General features: G+C 39.2%; 2 protein-coding genes across 2 annotated transcripts in view; both read right to left on the bottom strand.

Moving 5' to 3' along the window:
* Positions 1-5,242: 5,242 nt before the first annotated feature.
* On the bottom strand, positions 5,243-10,219 carry slc22a13b (solute carrier family 22 member 13b). The gene is made up of 10 exons (XM_026179641.1): positions 8,512-10,219; positions 8,190-8,293; positions 7,600-7,754; positions 6,901-7,072; positions 6,688-6,808; positions 6,512-6,606; positions 6,210-6,424; positions 5,955-6,063; positions 5,671-5,865; positions 5,243-5,592 (listed from the first exon to the last, which is right to left on the bottom strand). The coding sequence occupies exons 1-10, from the start codon at positions 8,884-8,886 to the stop codon at positions 5,517-5,519; spliced, it is 1,617 nt and encodes a 538-aa protein (XP_026035426.1). The 5' UTR covers positions 8,887-10,219; the 3' UTR covers positions 5,243-5,516.
* A 301-nt stretch (positions 10,220-10,520) lies between these two features.
* oxsr1b (oxidative stress responsive kinase 1b) overlaps positions 10,521-23,434 on the bottom strand; it is a 43,489-nt gene continuing 30,575 nt past the window's right edge. The window contains exons 9-18 of the mRNA XM_026179642.1: positions 23,332-23,380; positions 21,945-22,010; positions 21,744-21,866; positions 18,937-18,972; positions 15,225-15,401; positions 15,004-15,059; positions 14,862-14,914; positions 14,412-14,480; positions 13,443-13,507; positions 10,521-12,890 (exon numbers count right to left, since the gene is read on the bottom strand). Of these exons, the coding sequence (XP_026035427.1) occupies positions 12,816-12,890; positions 13,443-13,507; positions 14,412-14,480; positions 14,862-14,914; positions 15,004-15,059; positions 15,225-15,401; positions 18,937-18,972; positions 21,744-21,866; positions 21,945-22,010; positions 23,332-23,380 (769 nt within the window). The 3' untranslated portion in view covers positions 10,521-12,815. The remainder of the gene's footprint in view (positions 12,891-13,442; positions 13,508-14,411; positions 14,481-14,861; positions 14,915-15,003; positions 15,060-15,224; positions 15,402-18,936; positions 18,973-21,743; positions 21,867-21,944; positions 22,011-23,331; positions 23,381-23,434) is intronic.

Genomic DNA, 23,434 nt, shown 5'->3' with positions numbered 1-23,434 from the left:
ATATGTATATATATGTGTATATATGTATATACACATATATATATATGTATATATATATGTGTATATATGTATATATATATGTATATGTATATATATGTGTATATATGTATATATATATATATATATATATATATATATATATATATATATATATATATACATATATATACACATATATATACATATACATATATATACACATATATATACATATATATATATATATATATATATATATATATGTATATATATATATATATATATATATATATTGTACTATTCTTAGTTAGCGTATTGTCTGTCTTGTCTTAATGTTGGTTTATGTTGGTTTATAATGGAGCACTGTAACAAAAAATAATTTCCCCCAGGGATCAATAAAGTATTCTGATTCTGATTTGTTTTGACAAAACATGGGGAACCTATCATCATTAATCCTAGCCAAGAATTTTTCATACAACACCATTTTCAGCATATTTTCTTTCCACCTATTATATGGAAGGAACCATCTCCTCCACTGAGAATAACTCGAGCCGCTGCAATCACCCCCACCTTTATGACCACAAAGTCATATTTTGAAACCCCAGGTAACACCGACCGATCCCCTAGTAAGCACAGTCTTGGTGACAAGGGTATTATCAAACCAATCCACCTTCCTATTTTGTCCAATACTTTTTGCCAAAAGGGATAAACTTTCCCACATTTCCAAATAGCATGCATAAATGTCCCTGGATCTGAACTACATTTCCAGCATATATTACTGGGACTGATTCCCATTCTATAAAGTTTGGACGGAGTGAAGTACCATCTGTGTATTAATTTGTACTGAGTAGATTTACCCCTGGCCTCTCTTATATATTTATCAGAGAATGACAAAATTCTACACCAGTCTTCTTTAGAAATTGCACAACTCAAATCTCTCTGCCATATAATCCTCAAGTTTTCACATATCTCTTTTTTGGGATTGTTAAACAGTTTGTAGAAAACAGCTGCTCTATGTGCTGTACTGGACAATTCTAAAAACTCCACCACCATATTTGAGCTTTGAGTAAATTTTCCTTTGGTAATACAATCCCTTATTTGTAAATATTTCCAAAAATTATTTTCTCTTATCAAACCATATTTTGGGGTTATTTCAGCAAATGACATAAACACTCCCCCTGAGTAAAGATCACTTATCCTGTGTATGCCTTTGACAAGCCATTCCTTCCAGAATCTTATGGATATTTCTAAAGCTGCTACACAGTGACAGAAGATGCCACACATTAACCATTCATCAACCTGACCTTGCTGAATGGAAACCTCCTCTAATCTGTAATCCTTCATGCCACATGTCCATGTACGAGTTGTCTTTTATTATCACATCCCAATAACGTTGTGTGATTGCAGTTGATAATTGTCTCTATAAACATTCAATGCTTACAGAGACAACATGGTTGTATGAACCTTAAATTATTTCAGATTTTCATGACACAAATTTGTTTGTAACAAAGTACATGGTCTTAGGGTTGGCAGCCAGTGAACAGTAACTGATCTAAATAATGACTGGTTACTATAGTTGTAGATAGAGATGTGCTGTAATGGGATTTTTCCAAAAATGCCTTGTAGTCTGTCCTATCCCAGCTGTCATAGAGTGAGAGGTGGGATACCCTCTGAACAGGGAGCCGGTCTATTGTAGGCCTAACACATAGACAGGCAACCATTCATGCTCACATTGACACCTACAGCATGTGTGTTCTTGGCTTGGTTAGTTGTTGTGCAAGGGTTTTCCTTAAATATGAAAATAATTCTGGCATCATGCACTTTAGTGGTCTTCTGTGCATTCAGTGTTTTTAAGAACCAGACTGTTGGTTTTGGGGTTGTTTGTTTTTTTATCTCTCTGATAGGTTTAATGTGGTTTTTCATCCTAATGAATACTAACATGTCTTTAGTTGTCATGTTGAGAGTTGGAGTGAACAGCTATCAGACACAAGCTCAACACTGGAAATCAACTCTGGATGTTTTATGTACTTCATGTGTCTTTGAACATCGACGGGACAAGTCCCGCCTGTTGGTTAAACTGATTGTTAGTCAACTGTCAAATGATTATTACCAAGACTGAATAAAAATGGATAGTATTGTTTAACATTTAATGCAAAAAAAATGTAAAAACCTTATGATATACTGCACTTTATTTATATTACTTTTCTGTTTTGGTGTGTTTGTGTGTGAGAGAGGAGAGAGACTGAAAAGTATGGATTTGATTTTATTAATTTTTTTATAAGTAAAAACTGTCACAATTAAATTGTTTGTATATACAATATGGAGGCTCTCTGATCTTTTTTTTTTCGGCCTTCATGTTTTTCAATCATTACACTGTAGTTCAAGAAAGCGACTTCTTTTTTGTCTCTTTCTGCAAATCAAACATTCTTCTAATTAAATCTTTTTTTTCTGTATACAATTGATGTCTTTATGCAGTAGAGTAGTCTAACAGTTTCTTAATGTAAGGATTAGTAAACTAAGAATTCCATTACATACTTAAATTAAAATGAAGAAAATAACATACACTTAAATGCTCCAAGCAAACCCTCACATAACTATACAGTAATTGTGAAAAATGGTGAGATTTCAGCCTGTGCTGATTTATGGACATATCTTAAATGTATAAATTATGCTATATGAACAGTTCATTACTGTGCACATAAGAACCAAAACAGCTTGTTGTACAGTCATTGGCTCAACTGAGAGATGAAGCTCAAAGTAGAAAGATCAGAGACAGCTTTTATTTAGAGCTCAATGTTTTGTGCTACATCAATGATTTTTTTTAATTTATTGTTGTTGTTTTGTTAGTATCGTAAAGCCACGCTAAACTTTTTATCCTATATATATTTCTAAAGTACTAAAGAGGCAACATAAATATCACTGCCATGGATAAACATAACTTGACATACATCAGGTACATATTTTTAATGGCAAGAAAAAGATTCCTGGTAACCTCAAGTGCTGACAGGAAGGAAAAAAAAAACATCTTCACCAGGAAATATGTTCCTAGAATAGGGATTATGTCAAAATGTGTTGTTTTTAGCCAACAGCAAATTATGTAAAGTAAAACTGGCTTTATTAATTCTCAGTACTATTTATAAAATAAAATGTCTGTATCTTTTGGAAAGTTTCCATTACAGAGTTTCTGTTAAGAACGCTTTAACAGCGACAATCACAGGCTGTCGAGTATCCATACTTAATCCAAACTAAGAAGTTCAGTTAAATTAGTGGCACAACAAAGATAACAACAATTCAACTGGATATAAAAACAGCACACACTGAGTGTATCGTTACAATATGTAACATTAAAAAAATACAAAATTTGCTGAAAGGATCAAAAGTAAAAATAATATCTTCATAGGCTTTTAAATCCTTTTCCTGAGTCTAGTTCTGACAGAGGTTACTTCCTGTTAAAAGGGTGTTTTTCCTTCCCACTGTCACCATGTGCTTGCTCACAGGAAGGCGAATAATTTAGGGAGTTTTCACTTTAGCATTGCAGGACCTTTGCTAAACAAACTGTAGTTTAGTAAAGATCCCGTTCTACCCTTATACATTATATTATTAATATTCCTACTTGAATTTTGTTTTTTTGTTAAGCTACTATGAAAACCCTACTCAAAAAATGCCAACAGTATCCACTATTGAAATTCTCATCAAATCGCCTAATCGGTGACATCTGCAGTGCAGATGGGGCAGGGCAGTCTGTGTGAGTGTGCCACATTACTCAATACAGCTACTATCATCAAATATGTGTACTGTGTAATTTTGCCACAGAGAGAACTCATAACAAACTTAACATTTCAATACTTTCAGGTATCATGCTCACTGTTGTGCAATTAAATGGCCCCCCTATGAGCAAGCACTTTGCAAAGGTGGGAAAGAAAAACTCCCGTTTAACAAGAAAAACCTTCAACAAAACTAGAGACGAGTGTAGAAGACGTGCTCATGAAGTCTCACAGTATTCTGGTCCTATAGCAGCATAACTGAGGGATGGATCAGGGTCACATGATCCAGCTTTAACTATGAGCTTATCAAAAGTAAAGTTTTGAGTCTAATTACAACTGGAGAGGATGTGCGTCTCTTGAAGTGGAAGATGGCTCCACAGCCGAAGAGCCTAATAGCTTAAGGCTTTGCCTCCTATTCCACTTTTAGAAACTCTAGAAACCACAAGAGAGCCTACAGTCTGAGTGCTCCACTGGAATAATATAGTGTTGGTGGAAATCAGGCCCACATACTTGTTTAATATGCAGATTGAAGGACATATTCATTAAAAAAAAAAGACTCCAAGCTTCCTCACAGTGTTACAGAAGGCTGAGGTAATGCCATCCAGAGTAAGTATTTGTTTAGACGTCGTGTTTCTAAGATTTTTAGGTTCAAATAAAATTTTGTTTGAATTTAGAAGAAGAAAGTTGCAGGACATCCAAGCCTTAGGTCTTTAATACATACCTGTAGTTATATTAAATGATTTGTGCCCTCTTGCTTCATAGATAAAGAATCAGCTGCATAGCAGTGAAAATGTATGCTACGTTTTCCAACAGTGTTACCCAAGGGAAGAATGTATAATGTAAATAAAACTGCTCCTAGCAAAGACTCCAGTGGAACTGCATGACTAAGTTCATGTGAAGAAGACGACCCATTTAGATGCACAAAGCAGACAGTTACGATTCAATCCACTGCAGTGCACCTCTTTTAATACCAACAATGAACTCTAGTTTCTTTAGTAAAATATTATGATCAGCAATACTGAATGCTGCATTGAGATAGCAGGAAAAGCACAGAGATGTTTTTCCTACCAGAGGGGACGCAGGGGATTGAGGACTGTGAGTGGGCTCAGCTGAGTCTAATAATAAATTAATTGCAGTGTTGAAACATGTAGATAAAAGTTCACTGATTCCTTTATACAAACTGAGCACTAAATCAGATAAAAACTATAAGAACTGAGATAGAAACTCAATAAGGGGAAGACTACTGATAGATAACAACAAATGAAACAGGCTCTTTGTATTTGTATTATATATATATATATATATATATATATATATATATATATATATATAAACACCCAGCACGCCCCTGGGTGTATATGTATATATATATATATATATATATATATATCTATATATATATATATATATATATATATATATATATATATATATATATATATATATATATATATATATATATATATATATATATACACACACACACATGGGGGGGGGGGGGCATAGTCTTCAGGGGGTTGGTGTTTGGGAGTTTTATTTGGGGGTAGTTTATAACAATTACAGTTTATACTTCTTTTACTATACATATACATCTAATTTATCAAATATTATATAACTTTTGGAAGAACAAGATTCATTAACAGTTTGTAACTACCAAAAACATTCAGCTGAAGTTGCTCATTTTAGCGAACCGTATACAAAATCTTTTTATCAGTGCACTGGTTTAGAAAATGAGTGTAAAAAGGTGTGAACCATATAAATTCACCATATAAATCACAGTTTTGTGCTCTTTTCCATTTTGTCCACTTTAGTCGAAGACCCATCCTCAGCAGCCCCATCCTCAAGTTTGCTGAAATAAAAAAAAATACAATATTTATGAAAAACCCTTTAGATTTTTTGGTTTTTGAAGTGGAGTTTGGTAACTTACGTAAGTTCGGCATGGTCCTGAAGTTCAACGTTACGGGTTTCGGGCAGTAGTAAACAGAGACCCCCAGCAGCAAGGGGGATGATTCCATAGATCAGCATGGGAATGGTGTAGTGGTAGGTGCTCAGAAGCCTGATTAGAGGAGCAAGGATGCCTGCCACACGAGCCAACATGGAGTTCAGACCCACACCGTTCTGCCTGCAAGTACAGACGATGAACCAATCATCAAACTCACTGGATCAAAATAAATAAATAAAATTGAGCATTTCATTATTATAATGCCTTACCTTATATTGGTGGGATATAATTCTGCCGTATAAACATAGACTATGGAAAAACTGGCAGTGGCAGAAAATTTTCCCAATACAGCTATGACTGTTATTACTATGGGAAGATCTGATGGACAAACAAAAAACAAGTTACACATATACTATGGAGTACATTTCCTGCTAGACATAGCATTTAACAGATTTAGCTTTTATAGGACTATTTTTTTAGGGAAATTAATCTTCAAGATTATAAATGAAAAAGCATATAAGTACCTTTTGGTATGACAAGGATCCCAAGACAAGCTAAACCTCCAAAAAGTAACACTACTGACTGACCAATCCTTCTCCCAATGAGCTGGAGGACAGGCAGACTGCCCAGACGTGCGGGAAATTCTACCAAACCAAAGATGAACTGTGTCAGGTAAATATCCAGACCAAAACTGCCAACGTTCAGGCTCAGTCCATAGTACATCAGACTAGTTCCAAACCTGTTAAGCATGAGAGATATTTTTAGTCAACCCAAAAAGGAGAGGAAATAAATGTGGCAGCTTTTAGAGGGTAAAAATTATATCCACCAGACGTAGCTCATGATGAGAGCACGTTTTCTCAGATATGATATCCTGAAGATGTCCAACATGTTTCCTCTTTTGATTGTAGTCTCATCCTCCAGCTAAACAATTACATTTTTACGTGAGTGTGCTTCAGTATTATATTTTCTTTGATTTTGGTTGAAGCCAAAGAGTTTGATCACCTTCTCCAACAGGTCTTTGGAGACATTTCGCTTGTTCACCTTGGCTGCCCTCTGGATCTCCTTTATAGCGTCTTTCTTGCGGCCCTGGGTAATGAGCCAGCGAGCTGATTCAGGGAGAATCCTGGTTAAAAGGATCACAAACTGTCATTTTATTTATAAAGTTATTCTACGATGTTGGTAATAATATTTAATGTGACAGGAGTGCCAACTGACCAGTAGAAAATACCCAGAACGAGGATAAGTGGGCAGAAGAGCACCAGCTGCAGGATCCTCCAATTGCGGATAAAATAGGCAGCACCAGACATCAGCATCAGTCCAAGAGGAAAAGTGGAGTGGCAGATAATGGTGCACAACGCAAACCTGGAAGAATCACTCCATTCTCCTCCTTCAGCCCAACAGAAAATGTGGAAAAGGATGATTTCTGGTTTACAGTCTTCTTTAGCATGCGTGTGTCCCCTGACAAGATCATGCCAAACTCATTTGTACTTCTGTACACAACATACACCTGGATTATTAGATAGAATTAAATTAACAAGCTGAAATCTATTAGATTCACTGCTGGCATGTTTGTGTGTGTGTGTGTGTGTGTGTGTGTGTGTGTGTGTGTGTGTGTGTGTGTGTGTGTGTGTGTGTGTGTGTGTGTGTGTGTGTACTATGATTTGCAGCAGAAACAGTGAATATCACCATTTAAAAAGTGCATTTTGTATTTGCTTGCGTTATCTTTGTCTAATATTAACATTTGTTTGATGATCTGAAACATTTAACTTTGTGCAAAAAATATACAAAAAAACAAGAAATTATTGGGGTTTTTTTGCATGTACAGTGCTGTGTAGATACTCTTCAGTGGTACCAGGGAGGATGCAGGGGTACACTGTGGCATTAAATTCAGCTGTGACTAAACATCGTACCTACCTATTACAAATGCATTAGCAACAATGCCGGAGACCGAGATTCCGCCTAAAAATCGGAGAACTATAAAAACGTAGATGTTGGGTGAGAAAGCAACTCCCACACCAAAAACCATGAGCAAGAGGAGTGAAAGCAGGACAACAAAGCGGCGACCAAACCTACAGAGACAAGAAAGAGCTGTTTCACTGATCCTGGACTTTAATATGCAAGCATGATGTGTATGGTCTTTCCTCAGAATTTAGAAAATAAACCAACATCATGTTTATTATGTCCAGTGGGTGACCTGATTTAATATGCTGCACTTGGCAGTCAACCCTAACGGTGTAGATATAGTCTGAATCACTGCGTGTAAAAAGAATCTGGACTAAATCTGTTGACAAGAATGAAAAACAAATCATACTCATTGGGATGAGCCGTTTCTGTGCATCCTCATTAACGTCCCAATCAAAGCAATAAGTTACAACTACACAGTTTGACTACTATTAAAGCTACTGCAAGTTTATTTTTTACATGGGTTAAAAGATCAACACTAAAACTATTCAGTGTTGATTTGCATTTAATCAGTGTCATTACATAAGGATAATGATCCATACCTGTCAGCCATGGAGCCCAGGACCAGTGCTCCAACCAGAAGACCGGCCATGTAGATGGACTGTGATGCTTCAATGAAGTTGCTCCTGTCACACACCAGGTCAAACTAGTAGCAGAGAAGAAGTCGGTTTTATTGTCATGCAAAACACCAACTTCCTTTTGTAAAGGACCAACCCGAGAGGAGACATTTATATAAAAAAAAAAAAGATGTTGAAATGCTTTGCTGTGATTTACTCTTCTGATGGTCATCAGCTCATACAGAGCAAGCCAACAGAATCCCTGGAACAACTAGGTACATTCCTGCGAACACTAAGGACGTTTTACCTCTGTCACAATGCTGGAGGCACCACCAGATGCCTCAAAATCTGTTCCATTAACACATTCTGTTGTGGTGTTGATCCCATATTTTTCAATCATTTCCAAATCCCAATCCACCGGCGTGAACATCAAACAGCTCTCAAATCCTCCATCCTCCTTCACTGGGATGGTCAGATTTTTTTGCCTCTCTTCTGTCAGGTTGGGCCCACGCTCCACGATCCAGTCGGTGTTGCAGTTGTGTGGGAAGCTCATGCCGACAAACACCTGGCCAATAACGTCAAAAGCTAGAAATATGCTTGGGATGCATAATGCAACCACCAAACGTTTCTGAAATAAACCAAATGAATTAATCTCCTTCAAAATCTCCCCAAAGTTGCTCATATTTACATCTAAGTCCTCAGAGCTTCATGTGAAAATGAGAAAAGATTTGGTTCAGCCACAAGTAATCAACGTGACCTGGTTAATGTTTAAACTGATAATCACTGTGCTTTTACGACCTCCCAACTCGCTAACAGACTGCTGATGTACTGTACACTGCCAAATGTGATCCATTAGTATCAGGTTTTGATTATGTTTCAACACTAAAACAGGCCATTGGTTAGACTGATTAATCCACTTCTTAACTTCATTAAATCTCCCATCTCTTCTGATGTAGTAATCTTTTTTAAAATGTCGCTTTCCCTTTAAGAGATATATGACGGCTGCATACATCTGATAAAGGTATATAACAACACTCCATTAGTTTTTCTTTTTTTAGTTAGTACGTTTGATAGTAGTAATGCCATCTTATTTGTCACCTAATGGCAGCATTAGCCTCTTAAAACTCATTAAACTTCTGTAATATTAGACAGAAAAACTGAACAAGTTCTATTATAAAAGTCATGATCTAAATATATAGCTCAGGACAGTTAACAGTTCACATTTAACATCCATTTATTTTCTTCTGATTATCCAATAAATGGTCACAGGGGGGCAAGATCTGTCTCTGGGCTAATAATGATGCACATATGATGAAATTCTGAGCAAAAAGCACGTTTATTCTCAGTTTCTTGCTTTTTTCCTCAAAAGAAAGCAATGCAGAATTTGATAACTTCTGTTGCCTTTCATCCTACACAACAATGTGCCATCCCAAACTGGCAAAGTGGCGATTTAGAGACAAAGTCCACCTGGATGTTTGCCCAGTCAGACCCTTGTTTCAACAGTGTTTCCCTTACATAGGTCAAAGATAGCATTTGTATTTTCGTAGTTACAGACACAGACAGGAGGGTCAACTCATTATGCTAAATGTAAAAAGTTTTCAAAGCCTTACAGAATCCGTCTCCCCCTGCTTTCCTGCTTTAAACATGTCTGCTGATGCAGCCCTTTAATGCTGAGAGAGGAGAAAGTGAACACAATAAAACTGATAGTAAGGACAATAAATCTGGAGGAACTGATACCAAAGGAGCAAGCTCAGTCTGAAACAGAAACAGGTGCAACGTGAGGAAAATGACAATGCACAGATCTAGAATCAGTTCTGATGCCTTTGTTTATTGTGTGCAATTTGCCCACATCTTCTGCAAAAATCACAGCGAATGGTGCATTTAAAAGAAGCGACAGACCTCTAAAAGGAGGCTGATATGCTCATTCTTTATTGATTAAAAATAATCAAGAGAAACATGCTTTGAACTCCAAAACAATTAAAATCAGAGGAAATGAAATGGAAAGAAACTAAACTGAAAACAGGTGCAAACTTCAAATATATTACAGCCTTGATTAGTTATTGCCTGGACAAAAGTGTATTATGGGTTGTTTTAGTTTTTTTTTTTAACCGGTCATCTGTTCATTTGCTACAGTTTATTCTTAGACTGCGTGTAAGTGGGACTGTTGGAGAAAGGATGAGAAAGCCATTAGATCTTCAACTCTGCCGAAAGCAGAGCTCAATCTATGTAACACACACACGTCTCTCAGGGCTCATACAGACCAATCCTCTCTGCAGTCTGCAGACTATAACGGGAGAATGGCACCAAATACTGCAGTTTGAAAACGTATGCACAACATTGCGTGGCTGACTTCGTCGCTTCCCTTCCGAGGGGGGAAACCTGGGTCGACACGCCTGTACATCTTTATTTAAGGTAGCTTCACAAGTAACAGGAAGTACATTTCAAAGACAGCGAAAGTCAAACTCAAAACCAGAGAGAAACTTCACACGCACACACAGAAAAAAAAATTACACTTGGTCATTTTCAATTTAAGGCTAGCGTAAAATTGTATTTTGACTATAAACGTGTTCAAATATTTCCTTGTAACATTTCATCTGCAAGCAAAGAAAAACGAATGCATTCAGATTGGTTCACTATGGCATCTGGTTACGAAGTTGTCACATCATCAAATGAAACACTAAAACCTCGCTGGCGTTTCAGATCCACACATAAGAGCAGAGCAGAGCGGTAAATGAACCTTCTGCAGCCGTCGGTGCCAAATAACTGTGATATGCACATTCATCATCGAGCCACGTCATCGGTGGACATAAATGCACAAAATTATCCAGAGCGCGGTCGAACAGTTCTGATCATTCAACACGTTTACAATCACGGCTCAGATCTTCAAAAGTGACGGAAATCTTCATTAAAGACACTTTCAGAAACGATGGCAAAGCAGCTGTATTACTTCAGATGCGTCTTAAAAGGACTAGCTACTGTAAACAGCTCCCACACTTGGTGCTTACTAAGAGACACTTTTTCTGTTGCCCAGCGAAAGATCTTTTTTTTTTTTTTTTTTTTGGAAGGGGGAAATGTTGCATGGGGACAGCGCCATAGGAAAATATATATTTTCAAAAGGCGAGAAAGTTAAAAGCTGAAAACTGTTGATGCGCAAATGATCACACGTGACAGATTAAGCAATAATACGTCCTGCAAAGAAACGAGCAAATTCAAAGCCTGATGTGCAGTGTCATCGTCGTCATCCTTCACGCAGCCAAACAACCCCAATCGTGTCTTAAGAGAAAGAAGGCCAAGAGTGAAACACCCAGTATAAAAAAAACAAACCAATCAGAGCCAAATGTCATTATTTACATACTAAAGGTTAAATCAAGTACTCAGAATCCATTCACATAAACAAATACACACTTTAGTCTTTTTCTCTTTCTTTGTGAGAATTTGTTAAAACCAATTCCAAACAGACAAACAAACACCAAGAGGGACACATCTGCTCAGACAGCACATGTGGTTTCAGCTGCTGCAAAACTTTTTACTTTACACGTATTTCAATCAATCACAACACGAAGGCCGGTTTGGAGTTTTGGAAAGCACTGATGCTTTTTTTTTTTTTTTTTTTAAAGAAGGGCATTAATTTTTAATTTATTGGGTCATTTATTGTCATTAAATCCCATAACATAACCCAAGACGTGATCATACTAATAACAATAATAATAATAATAATAGTAATCTGCACATCCAAAGTTTTACGCATACTTTGCTTCTGGTATTTAATTTAAATCAATGCAAACATGCTACACAGAGAGCTAATGTCTATCAGTTAAGTGCTGAATAGTCCCCACAGACTTGTATCATTTACTTTGTTGAAAAAAAAGCTGCTGCTCAGATGTTTCAGGAAGTAACTGGTCTTTCATGGGATTTGTTGATGATAGGAAAATATAAAGAATATGAAAAACCTTTAAATGCAAAGACTCCGAGACACTAAGATGCGTCCATCTCTTTCTGTAGGAAGTAATTTGTTTTGCAACGTCAAAACAAGAGTATGTGAAACTTTTTATTTCTATTTGGCGTGTGAAGCTGCAGCAAAAAGTTTGGCATCTGCACCTGAAAGCACACTTGTGCATTTCAGACAACGTAATGCTCCATACGGTAACCGGGGATGTCCCCACCCCCCAAAAAAATGTGCATTCAGTAGTTCTGATGAATATATAAGGCATTGTTACACTTGTCAGGGTTCAAGGGTGTTAGTTCAGATTGTGCAAATGCGTCACATTAGAGATAGGAAAGGGGGGAGACCGGGATTGGAAATGAAAACATTTCTTGTGGATAATTGCATCCTTCTACATGTACATTGTAAACTTTTTCGAGTGATTCTCATATTGTACGTTCTGATACTTCAGCTGACCACCTAAAATTCAACAGGTGGCATTTTATAATCCTATACGTGACAAAAAAAGAAAAGAAAAAAAAAAGAAAAAGAAAATAATGGTACTGTTCTCTTTGGCAGTAGTGGTTTCTTTACAGCCATGGAAAGAAAAAAAAATGCATTCAAACTATTTTTTTTTTTTTTTTTTAATTTCACATTTTTTAGGCAAGTCACGGTCCCAGGTAGAACATCTAACTAATGCTGAGCTGGGCAAAGCCCATCAACTTGATGTCGTCTGGTATTTCAGATCCCTCAATTCCAGAAGCCTAAAAAAGATAAATACATGGATTTAAAATGATGAGCAGAAACATCTTTAAGCAGAAAAGCAATAACGTTGTTTTCCTTTAAAGAGTTTTTTGTTTTAATAAATTAAAGCCGACCGATACAGGATTTTTAAGACCGATACCAAAATATGCAGACATAGCAGACGTTTTTTTTTTTGTTTCCCGCACGAGAAACTTGAACAGATTTCCAAACATTTGTTATATTATATCAAGTGAGGCAGCTTCTAATGTTTGATCTCTGACATTTTTTCAAGAGGTCTAAATGGGAGACTAGGACTGCTGTGGATGGCCGAACCAATTCATTTGATCTCTTTATAAGCCGGTTAGTGTGGCAATCCACAACAGTCCCAGTCTCTTATTAAGTGCCCAAACCTATGCTAGGAGATTTGTTCTCCTCACAGGTTCTAACCCACAAGCGAGTGTGTAATCCACTACACCACAGAGCTGAAAATTATTTCCGAAACACAACTTCTATAGTTTATTTAGATTCAATTCTATAAGATCTCTAACCAGTATGGAAAATGTTACACTCACCAGTTTGAAAGTGACATTTTTATGGGTTTGAGGTTCATCGACTATTTTCTGCAAATTTGCAGCAACTAAAAAAGAGAAGAAATCTTTAAGTTGAATGAAAAGAAATACATCCTAACATCACTGTCTATACCCGGAAACCAAGAATAGGCCTTTGTGAGATTTAACATTATGCTGTTACCTGCTCAATTTCTTTGATCTAATTTGCAACTTTTGGAGTTTAAAACTGAGTTAAATGCCAAAAATGGCAATTCCTGGAACAGCCACTTGAGGCACACTCCACCTTGCCGTGTTAAAATACCCAATTATCAAAAACAGTTTTGATTTCTAAAGCTATGTTTATATTTTGTCTCTTTCTTTTTTTTTTTTTTTAAATAACTCGTCTGTTCAAACTGCTGTAACACTGAAAATCTGACCCACAGATGGGTGCCAACATTACTAGCCAAGTATTGCTGTCAACTAGACTTCATTTGAATTAGTTATGTTGCTTTTTGGAGTGTTTTAATACAAATATCTTAAATATCTTACACTTCTGTATCAATTACCACAAGTATGCTGTAATCTCAAACCCTTCTGTAACCCTGCGCTGTAACCCGCATCTCTCTAGGAATACAAGAGGCTCTACATCAGTTGTTCACATAAGTATGAATTAGCGTAGTGGAAGCAGAAGCTAAACATATTCTTCAGTGTCTAACCTTCTAACTAGACTAACTAATCATACAACTAACTACATTTCAACATGAGAGAATATTCCTTATTTGTTTTTAGGTTTTCTTGAATCCCTGGCCTGTGTGGCTGCACAGCAAGGCTTTTATTATGCCTGCTTAATGCAGTAAATGTGCAGTAATGCAGACCTGCTTGAGTTAAAAATATCCCCCTTTAAAAGGCTCGTTTTCAGCCTTGAGCAAAAACATGCTGAGTGAGAAAAGGCGATTTTGTTAACGTGGCAGGGGAATGTTTGAAATCACTGACCTATTACTAAGTCCCTCCCGTCCACCAGGCCTGCCGACACCAGCTCCTGAGACACACCATCTGCTGTGTCTGAAAAGTCAGAGCATGAGACGACGACTGTGACAGGTGGACCAACACAACAGAGTTTAATAAAAGCAAATATTAAACAGAACACGACCGCGGCTTAATAATTTTCAAAACACTCACGCTCTTCCTGCTTAAACAAACAAACAAACCAAAAAAAGCACCTTCTGTTCTCAGCACTTTACATTCTAAATGAGCTCGTTTGTGCTTTGTTGCACCCATGTGCTTTCCTAGCTGCAATGACAAAAAGCCAATTTACCAAATACAGCTCATGCAATTTGTTAAACTGTCGGTTTTCCTACTGATTATGCACAAATGTGACACCCCGAACAGTCAACTCTTTGCCTCAGGACATTTTGTATACTGCTTTGTGACAGCCACACTTACCTCTCCCTGGCATGAACTCAAAGCGGATGTCATTTAGCTCCTTCTTTGAATTTCTGAAGGGATGATGGAAAGAAAGAATGCAAATGAGAGGCGCAAAGTTTACCGAAAGGTAAAAATACAATGAGAAATGAGTCAAACATACCTTAACCTTAATACCAAACTAATGGGAGCCTGGACATCCCCTGAGGCAGCTGAAATCTGTGGAAACAGAAGGAAAAATCTTACTAAAATTGCACTTTCACACTATATTTTGATACCTTCAAGAAAGATGAGCAAACTACCTCTTTACAAAAAAAATGATAGGTAAACATGTAGCATTTAAATAAAAGCTTATGATGGGAAGTATTAGTTAGGGAGACTAGCCTGAGGGGGAACAGCAGCAGCAGGTACTCCTGGTGGGGGAGATGCAGCCTGGGCAGTAGATTGAGCGGTGGCTGGTGTGGGCTGCAGCGGAACTTGACCTGCAGCCTGAGGTAGTTCAGCCAGACCTGCGGCCATAGGCTGGAGATGACTACTTAAAGGCTCAGGAGTCTGGAAAACCTAAAGGGAAAATTGGTTGATTGACTTTTTTGGTCTGTATATTAAGATAGTCGCTGACTTTGGTGATGTTTGACTATTATTAAAGGAAGATTATGAGGTTTTATTTTTAGTTTAAAGTCAAAATGTTAACACCCACTAGACATACTCAAACTGGCTACAAAGATTTGTCACTCTCAGGATGATTTCATGCCAAAACTTTTGATGATCTCAAACCTTTGTGTCATATACAGGTCAATACTGGAATTTGAAACTTATCCGATTAAAATTCGGCCACTACCCCGCTTTTAGGCGGCCCTCTCGTGCACCCCTGGATCACTCTCTGGAAGCCCCTTATTAACCAGCTACACATACCCACATCCACTGTGTCACGACGGCGACCCTATGAATTTCATTTTCAAGAAAACTTACATGAAGCCAAATCTGGCGAGTCTATAGTGTAGTGAGTAATGGTTGTCCTGATGTGGCCAAAACCAGCCATCCATTTCCTTCCACTTATCCATATTCAGGATCACGGGACCTATCCCAGCTGTCTTAGGGCAAAGTTTAAATCACTTGTGCAAAATGTTCGTCCCTCAGACGCCTCAGAAGATAATGAGAAAAATCCACTGACAGTATGACCTAGTGTGATAACGCCCTTGAGCTTGGAATCTGCAGAGTATCCCACCGAAAACTGCTGGTTGATCTGATTTGTAGGTGAAAGCCCAACTCTCACCTCCAGGGATAAGCTTTGACGGGAAACTGAGTCAGATTAATGTGCTGGATGTTGAAGCTTGTGGTCTGTGCAACTGAACAGGACTCTGCAAGCAATCCAAATAAAGCAGGACTCCCAAGATGACTACAGTGAAGGCAATGGTTTCCAAATTGAAGTCTTTGCAACCCACCTCACACATACCCAGAAAACTCATTTTCTTCACCTCGTCTGTTGTAATCTGTCAAATACCTTGTGAATGCTTTGTGCTAATGTTACGTCCCTCTGCAGCCTCTAATCTGCTCAGTGCGTTCAGCTGGTGCTAATTGGCCACACCTAATCAGGTGTGGATAAAAGCATACCTGAGGCAAGCTTCCCAGGGAGCTCACTAGTCTTTGCCTTGGTGGCACCAGCCATTTTAGACAACCTGATAGTCCAGTTTAAGATAAAGCCTCTTTTCACCTACACGCTGGTATTCGTCTCCTTTTTTATGTTGCGGCTTTTGAGCCGGGTCGTAACATAAGTGGGGGCTCGTCCGGGATTGTTGAAAAGGGAGTTTTGAGTTGGAATTGGTTTTTGATTATCTGGGGTTTTTTTTTCACCTTTAGAGATTCAACTTCCCAGTTTAGTTAGGTGAGTGTCCAGCTGAGCTTCGTTTTAAGTTCTTCTTTCGGGCACTCTTTTGTTATTTTGCCTTTTTTATTTTCGGAGTAATCCTGGGCGGGGATTAGTTCCCTGTTGGGGGTAGGCAATTCAGGGCTCCGGTCGCTGAAGTTCTGCCTTTAAAGTTGCCTCGAGCCCAGCACGCTCCAGAAGATAGGTAGGTAAAGGTTGTTGTGCTTAGGAACTGGGTAAGTTGAATTTGTTAATATGTGTGTGTGGCAAGAGGTAAGTTGGTCAGTTAAAGTAAGTTGTGTAGTTTTCTGTTAATTGTTCAGTAGTCGCTGAGTGAGTTGGCAGACGGGTGTGGTAGTGTCTTAATTAGGGTGTGTTTGCTAAGCCTTCTCCGGCCCCCAAAATGGCTGATGAAGCCATCAGTGCACAGGTGTCTAGAAGCTCGTTTGTAAGCAGTAACATCCACTTGGTTCCCGTTTTCTGTGAATCCAGTGTTGAGAGCTTCTTCAGTGTGTTTGAAAGCATAGCAACTGCATTACAGTGGCCTGAAGACGTGTGGGGGTTGATGTTGCTGTGTAAATTCACAGGTAAGGCTCAGCAAGCTTGCTCTGGTCTGTCTAGGCTGGACAGCCTAGTTTATGAAAAGATCAAAAGTGCCGTCCTCCAAGCCTATGAACTTGTGCCTGAGGCCTATAGGCAGAACTTTCGAGGTTTGGAGTTGGCACAGGGTCAGTCCTACCTTGACTTTTCTCGGGAGAAGGCAAAGCTTTTTGGTAGGTGGTGCTCTGCAAGCCAGGTTAACAGTTTGGGGTCGTTACGTGAGCTCATGCTTGTGGAGGATTTTAAAAACTCTGTTCCTGAGTGTATTGCTCTTTATTTAAGTGAACAGAGGGTTTCCACTTTACAGCAGGCTGCCATACTGGCCGATGAGTTTACCCCAACTCATAAAACAAATGCTGTAGAATGTGACATCCCTTCTCACTACAATACATCTTGGAGAGCTAGGAGGGAGCCAGCTAACGAGGCTGAAAAAGTGGTGGTTTCAAGTTCCAAAGCAAAACTGTGTTTCTTCTGCCACAAGCCTGGCCATGTGGTTGCTGGTTGTGTGAAACTTAAGCGGAAAGCGTATCGAAAGGGAAGAAGGCCTGATTTGAAAACAGTCACTCATGGTTCTCAAACTAACAACGTTGTCAGGCCCAGCAAAGGACCACACTTGGGGCATAGTTGTGTAAGGGGCTCCTGTGGTCAGTGTAAGGGGTAAATGAACCCTGAACGGCCGCTGGTTGACCACTTCTCCGGTCCTCAAAATGATTTGCGGGGAGAAAGTTCATGTTTAAAACCACCACTCAGACCTGCACCCCTTGCTAACAATCATGTCTGTGTTTCAGTAAAGCCTGCGAGCTGCCTGCTGGGTTCTCCACATGTGATGGTTTGAAGCCCTGGCTATCACATGGGACACTGTTTTGAGGGTCTGGGGCCACTCTCTAGCAATGTTGTGAACCCACTGAGATGGGATTGGCAGCTGCCGCAGGAAATGCCTAACCGTTGCTATGGGGTTTGGTAGGTGGAAAGCCTGCAATTTGTTGATGCGGCGGTTACGGACTTGATTAGTTGTTTTGGTTATCGTAATTTGACAAACCATGGGTTTGTATTTATGGGAGGGGGTGTTACGGCCCTAGCAGGGCCTCTCTCCTCCTGAAGGTGCCTGTGTGGGCGTGTCACACTACCTCTTCTGCCTGAGGTGCCACCTTTCCCTTTTACACAGCTGACTCACGTCAGTAATTAAGGAGATTTAAGCCCAGGGAAAGGTGAGCTCTGGGCCAGAGTGCCATTAGTGTGGTTTTCAGCTAGTGAGCTGCGTGTCTGTGTTTGCAGCTTGTGAGCTGCACTCTTTTTGACTTTCTTTGTGCTTTATTGACGAACATTTGAGTTTCGTTTGTTTTCTTAAATGGTGATAGCGGCTTGTCAGTCTCTTTTAGTTGAGCTATTTTAATAAAACTCTTTAATTTAACCCTTTTGCCTCCTTGACTCCTTTTTCTGACCCGGTCACTTTTGTTACTTCCCCCTCCCTGCCTAGACCCCTCAGGGGAACGTAACAGCTAACATGATACAGTGAATATCCTTAAAAAGCTTGTCTTTCTCTTCTTTCTGAAACCGTTAGAATTGTGTCTCCGGCACAAATGGTAACAGAGTTACGGTCATTTAAAGAGTCTGTAAAATGGTTAAACTCACCTCCGAATTCTGTGATCCCTCCTTCACTCTTGGTGACTGTTAAAAATAGACAAAAGAAAGCAACAGTCAGGATGACAACTTCATCAAGATGGAGTTAAATTAATTAAAAAGAATAAAAGCACACATGGATGCAAATAATCACACTGGAAGCAAAAGAAGTAAACTCATTAAAAAGGCTCACTCGTTTACTTTCCTCCTTTGTGTCCGCACAGTTAATTATAACTTTCTTAAGATATCATTAGACTGGGAAAAGCAATAACCAGTGCTAACAATACTTGCTAATTGTGGCTGATGCTAAAAGGGCTGATTTATCTGGTTTCAGTAAGCAGAACTTCTAACAGCAACAGTGACTACACTGAAGGAGAGGGTGGGTTCAAATTTTAGTCAGGCAAGGTTTTGGGAATGAGTTGTAGGACTTTTAATCCCATCTCAGACATACTGAAAACAGCCTTTTCTGTTTTCTAGGTAAGCTGACAGAAACCCATCAACCTCCCTCCTATCACACAGAATTTTTAACTCCTTGCACTCAGTATCCTTCCTCAGTTTGACGCTTGTCGTCTTTCGTCTACTTCCATTAGGGGTTGCCACATCTGCCTCCATCTCACCCTATCCCTAGCATCTTCCTCCGTCACACCAAGCTTCTGCATGTCCTCTTTCACTACATCCTGTAATCTTATGTCGTCTTCCTCTTTTCGAAAACCAATGCAATGTCCAGCATATCCACTATCCCTCCTCTGCACACATCAAACCATCTCAGCCTTGCCTCTCCAACTTCTCAACTTCTCATCTCAACCTGAGCCATCCCTCTGATGTACTAATTTCTAGTTCTGCCCATCCCGGTTGCTCCCAGCTCTGCCCCCTGTCTTTTTGTCAGTGCTACTGCCTCCAAATCACATATCATAGCAGGTCTCACTACCATCTTGTAAACCTTCCCTTTCACTCTTGCTGTCTGTCTGTCTGTCACAAATCACCCGTGACACTCGTCTCTTGTTGATCCCAGGTATTCTCTCTCTGTTCCTTGCAGCTTCACTGACTCCTTCTCATTCACACGTCTCACTTCTATTGACTCCTCAAGTCTGACACTGAAGAGTGGATTTGATTTTCCCCGTCACTCCTTATTAAACCTAGAAACTGCCGTTTTGCCTGAACCAGACAAACAAAAAACTTTCAGTCCACTCAGTGGAGCAGAGTGATTTAAAGTCTGGATTCGGGCAAGTTTGTCCACACTTTGCTATCTCGGTTTGTATTACAGCTACACCCAGCAATAAATTAATTTGTACCTGTGTTATCCACAGAAATCCTCTCAGCTTAATTTCCCAGAAAGATTACATCATCACTATAAACCTCATGAAATTAAACTGAAACATGACTGAGGTATAAACGAGTGGTAACATATTTCACAGTTATATTTTTTAGTGTTTGCAAAGCAGAGAAGCGGAATAAGTTAATTAAAAAAAACGTTTTTAAAAGTCAAACTGCATACCTGTGAATAAAAGGGGAAAACCTCATATTTAATCCAACTCCAAAAAATATGTGGCGATAAACAAAAGCCTTGCAGACCAAATGAAGACAAACAGACTTCACTGGGAGGACATGATAAGGACTGGACTGATGCCAGAAATCACATTTGCTCTGTGTTCGGACTCACACAAAGCCACTCTGCACAGCACAAACAATCTTTAATTACATCGCTGTGGAGAGGAGTTTTTCAGGTTGGTATTAAAAATATGCAGAGTTTAAATAACTGACCCCCAATTCATGGAGTCTGTAGATATAACGAGCTTTAGAGCCAGTGAAAGTTCAGTTTGCCATCAAGCAGCCAATTACAAAGCAGCGAGAAAGGAGTAGACACTGTTTTATTCCCTTGATGGTTATTAGTGCACTTAATGATCGTTTTCACGGCTAATAAGTTACCTGCCTTGTTTTAATTAAATGTGATTTGGTCAGTAGAAATTACAAAAGAAAGTTACTTTAAAAAGACAGATTAAAAATACAGATGGCTTCCAGGAACAGTAACTCTCACGCCTTTGATTTAAATAATGCTCTCCAAAAGCAAAGCGCTACTGATATTCTGAATCCAATTAAAATCTAACACTTCTGTGAGAGCTACAGTTGGTTTCCTCCCCTGTGAAATATATATCTTTTTTCCCTGTTTAAAGACAGACCTGCAATCCTGACTAATAGATTCTGATGAGAATGACTTGTGGGTCAAATTCTACAAACATATGATCTACAGCACGTCCAGATTTCAGCTCAGAAACAAAGCAGTAAAGTTTTCCTGCAGTCTGCTAATTACTGGTGTAAAGTTACAGAAAGCTAAAAACAAACCAAGCATTATCTCAAGGATAACAGCTTATTTATGTGCAGATTTGTTTTTCTATTCAAACGAGACCTGCTAATCGGTTTCATCACAGCTCTAAAGATAAACTTTATAATCCAGCTTTTTTTCCCCTCATCAGGCTTAACCCAGCTAACATGTGAGAGTCCTTCCTTGTTAGGGGAATGCCATCTGTATTAGGGTGGCAAGTGAACAACCCTGGGTGCAGGCAGCTCGAGAGGGTAGGAGAAGCGCACTTGTCGCCTGGGGGCACTAACAGGCTTCACCTGCTGCTCCTTGGCCATCAGACAGAACACACACACACACACACACATATATATAGGTGAGACACATGGACAAACATGCTACTGCACAGAATGACAATTTAAACAGAGCACAGTGATCAAAGGACACAACACAACACGTGGACTACAGCTAAAGTGTTAATATGTGCATGTGAGGGGAAAAAAAAGGAGGAAGTTCCATTTACCCGTATGGCTGCAGCAGCTGCTTTGCCTTCTTCGCTCTCTTCATCGAGCTCGTCGTCGCTCCATTCCCATTCGCCGTCCTCTGTTTTATGCAGCCGACCGCTGGAGCCTGGCACTCGACGTACCTGATGCATTCACATGTAACACATCTGAGCTGATCTTCATAGCAGTAGAGAAGCGGGTTTAAAGCTTTGCTGCCTTACCCTTTTTGACCTCTCCGTTATTGTCGGCGCCCTCTGAAGCAACTTCTCGTGTAAATACTCGTGTGTCTGCCAGGAGAGAAAGAAACCATCATCAACATTTGTATTTATTCAAACATGTTTGACGAGGACAAACGGAAGCTTATCATTGGTCGGTCTGACTTCTGGTCAAATTTAGGACTGAATTCAAAATCTTTCACACCCGTCTTAAAAACATGCAACACTTGGATCCAATGACCTTGTATACACTCACTGGTCAATTCATTAGGTACTCCAGAGGTATCACTAAGACAACTGTGCATTCAAAGCTGGGAAGTATCCACCGTCTTTCTGACATGGTTACAGACTGCACATGAAAGGGCAGTTACTTTACTTTAAACATGACAGCTTGACCTAGATTTGAATCATATATGCACACTTTATTAAGTACACCTCTTAAACTGCTTCTTGTCTTATTGAATCTACGCTGCAAAGAACTGAGTAAGTTTTGGTGGCAAAAGGAGATTCAACCGCCTACTAGTGCGGTGTAACATGGCACACGAGTCCACTGAGGTCATCAAAATAAGGGCCTCTAATTTTACATTGATGAGTTCAAGACTTCTACTGGGCAACGTTTTGCTGCCAAGTTATCAAAGTCTCACTCTGAGAGTCAAGTCAGTCTTTTTAAATCTCATACTAAGCCTCAATCAATAAGATGCCTTACTGATGACTGAAGTTACAGCACGTTTGTTAAGTATCCTTGTTTGCAAGATAACAACAAATAATATTTAACAAGATGAACAGAAAAGAAATTCATAAATGGCTGTTTAAAAGTAGTTCCTGCATGCTCAACAGCACACCAGCTATAAAAGACTGACAAAGTCTGCCCTCTTCTGTCCACTCACGGTACTGTAGTAATTACAGCGAACAGGGATCACAGCTAGAAAACCAACCAGGTTGTATTTGGGCTGTGTGACTTGCTGAGCCAGCATTCTGGTTGTTCCAGCTGCTTGGGTACTGAGCAGCCATACACTGGCGTTAGACCGCTTATCCCTGCCTTTGTTAGAAACATAACAATAATAAGAGTAAGGCTGCAATGATCTCAGCTTGGGTCAGACACACTGACAAGTTGAAAAAGTACACAAAGTGCACAAACTGTTATTGGTTTATTTTCATCTTGTGACTCATCAATTACACCCCCTGCTTCTATCAACTGAAAACGTTGCGAGCAACAAACAATCCATCCAGTCATGAACAGCACAGTCTGAGCTGAGGCCATTCACACACAAACACTAGAGCGGACACAGACCTTTACTCATCAACCGCCTCGAGAGCTGCCTGAAGCAGAGATGCTGCTGACTCACTGTGCAAAAGATTCGGTCTAAGTTGTGGAGGCAGCTCAAACACCTACCTTTGCCTTCTGAAAGAATTTATGCTTCAACAACTCTGATGATGTTGGCCTGAAAAAGAACAGCGACACTGAATTAGTTCTGTTAACCTGACTGATTCGGCTT

The sequence above is a fragment of the Astatotilapia calliptera genome, chromosome 9 (assembly GCF_900246225.1).
Source record: "Astatotilapia calliptera chromosome 9, fAstCal1.2, whole genome shotgun sequence".
Taxonomy (NCBI): Eukaryota; Metazoa; Chordata; class Actinopteri; order Cichliformes; family Cichlidae; genus Astatotilapia; species Astatotilapia calliptera.
This window is presented reverse-complemented; position numbering and strand designations above follow the sequence as displayed.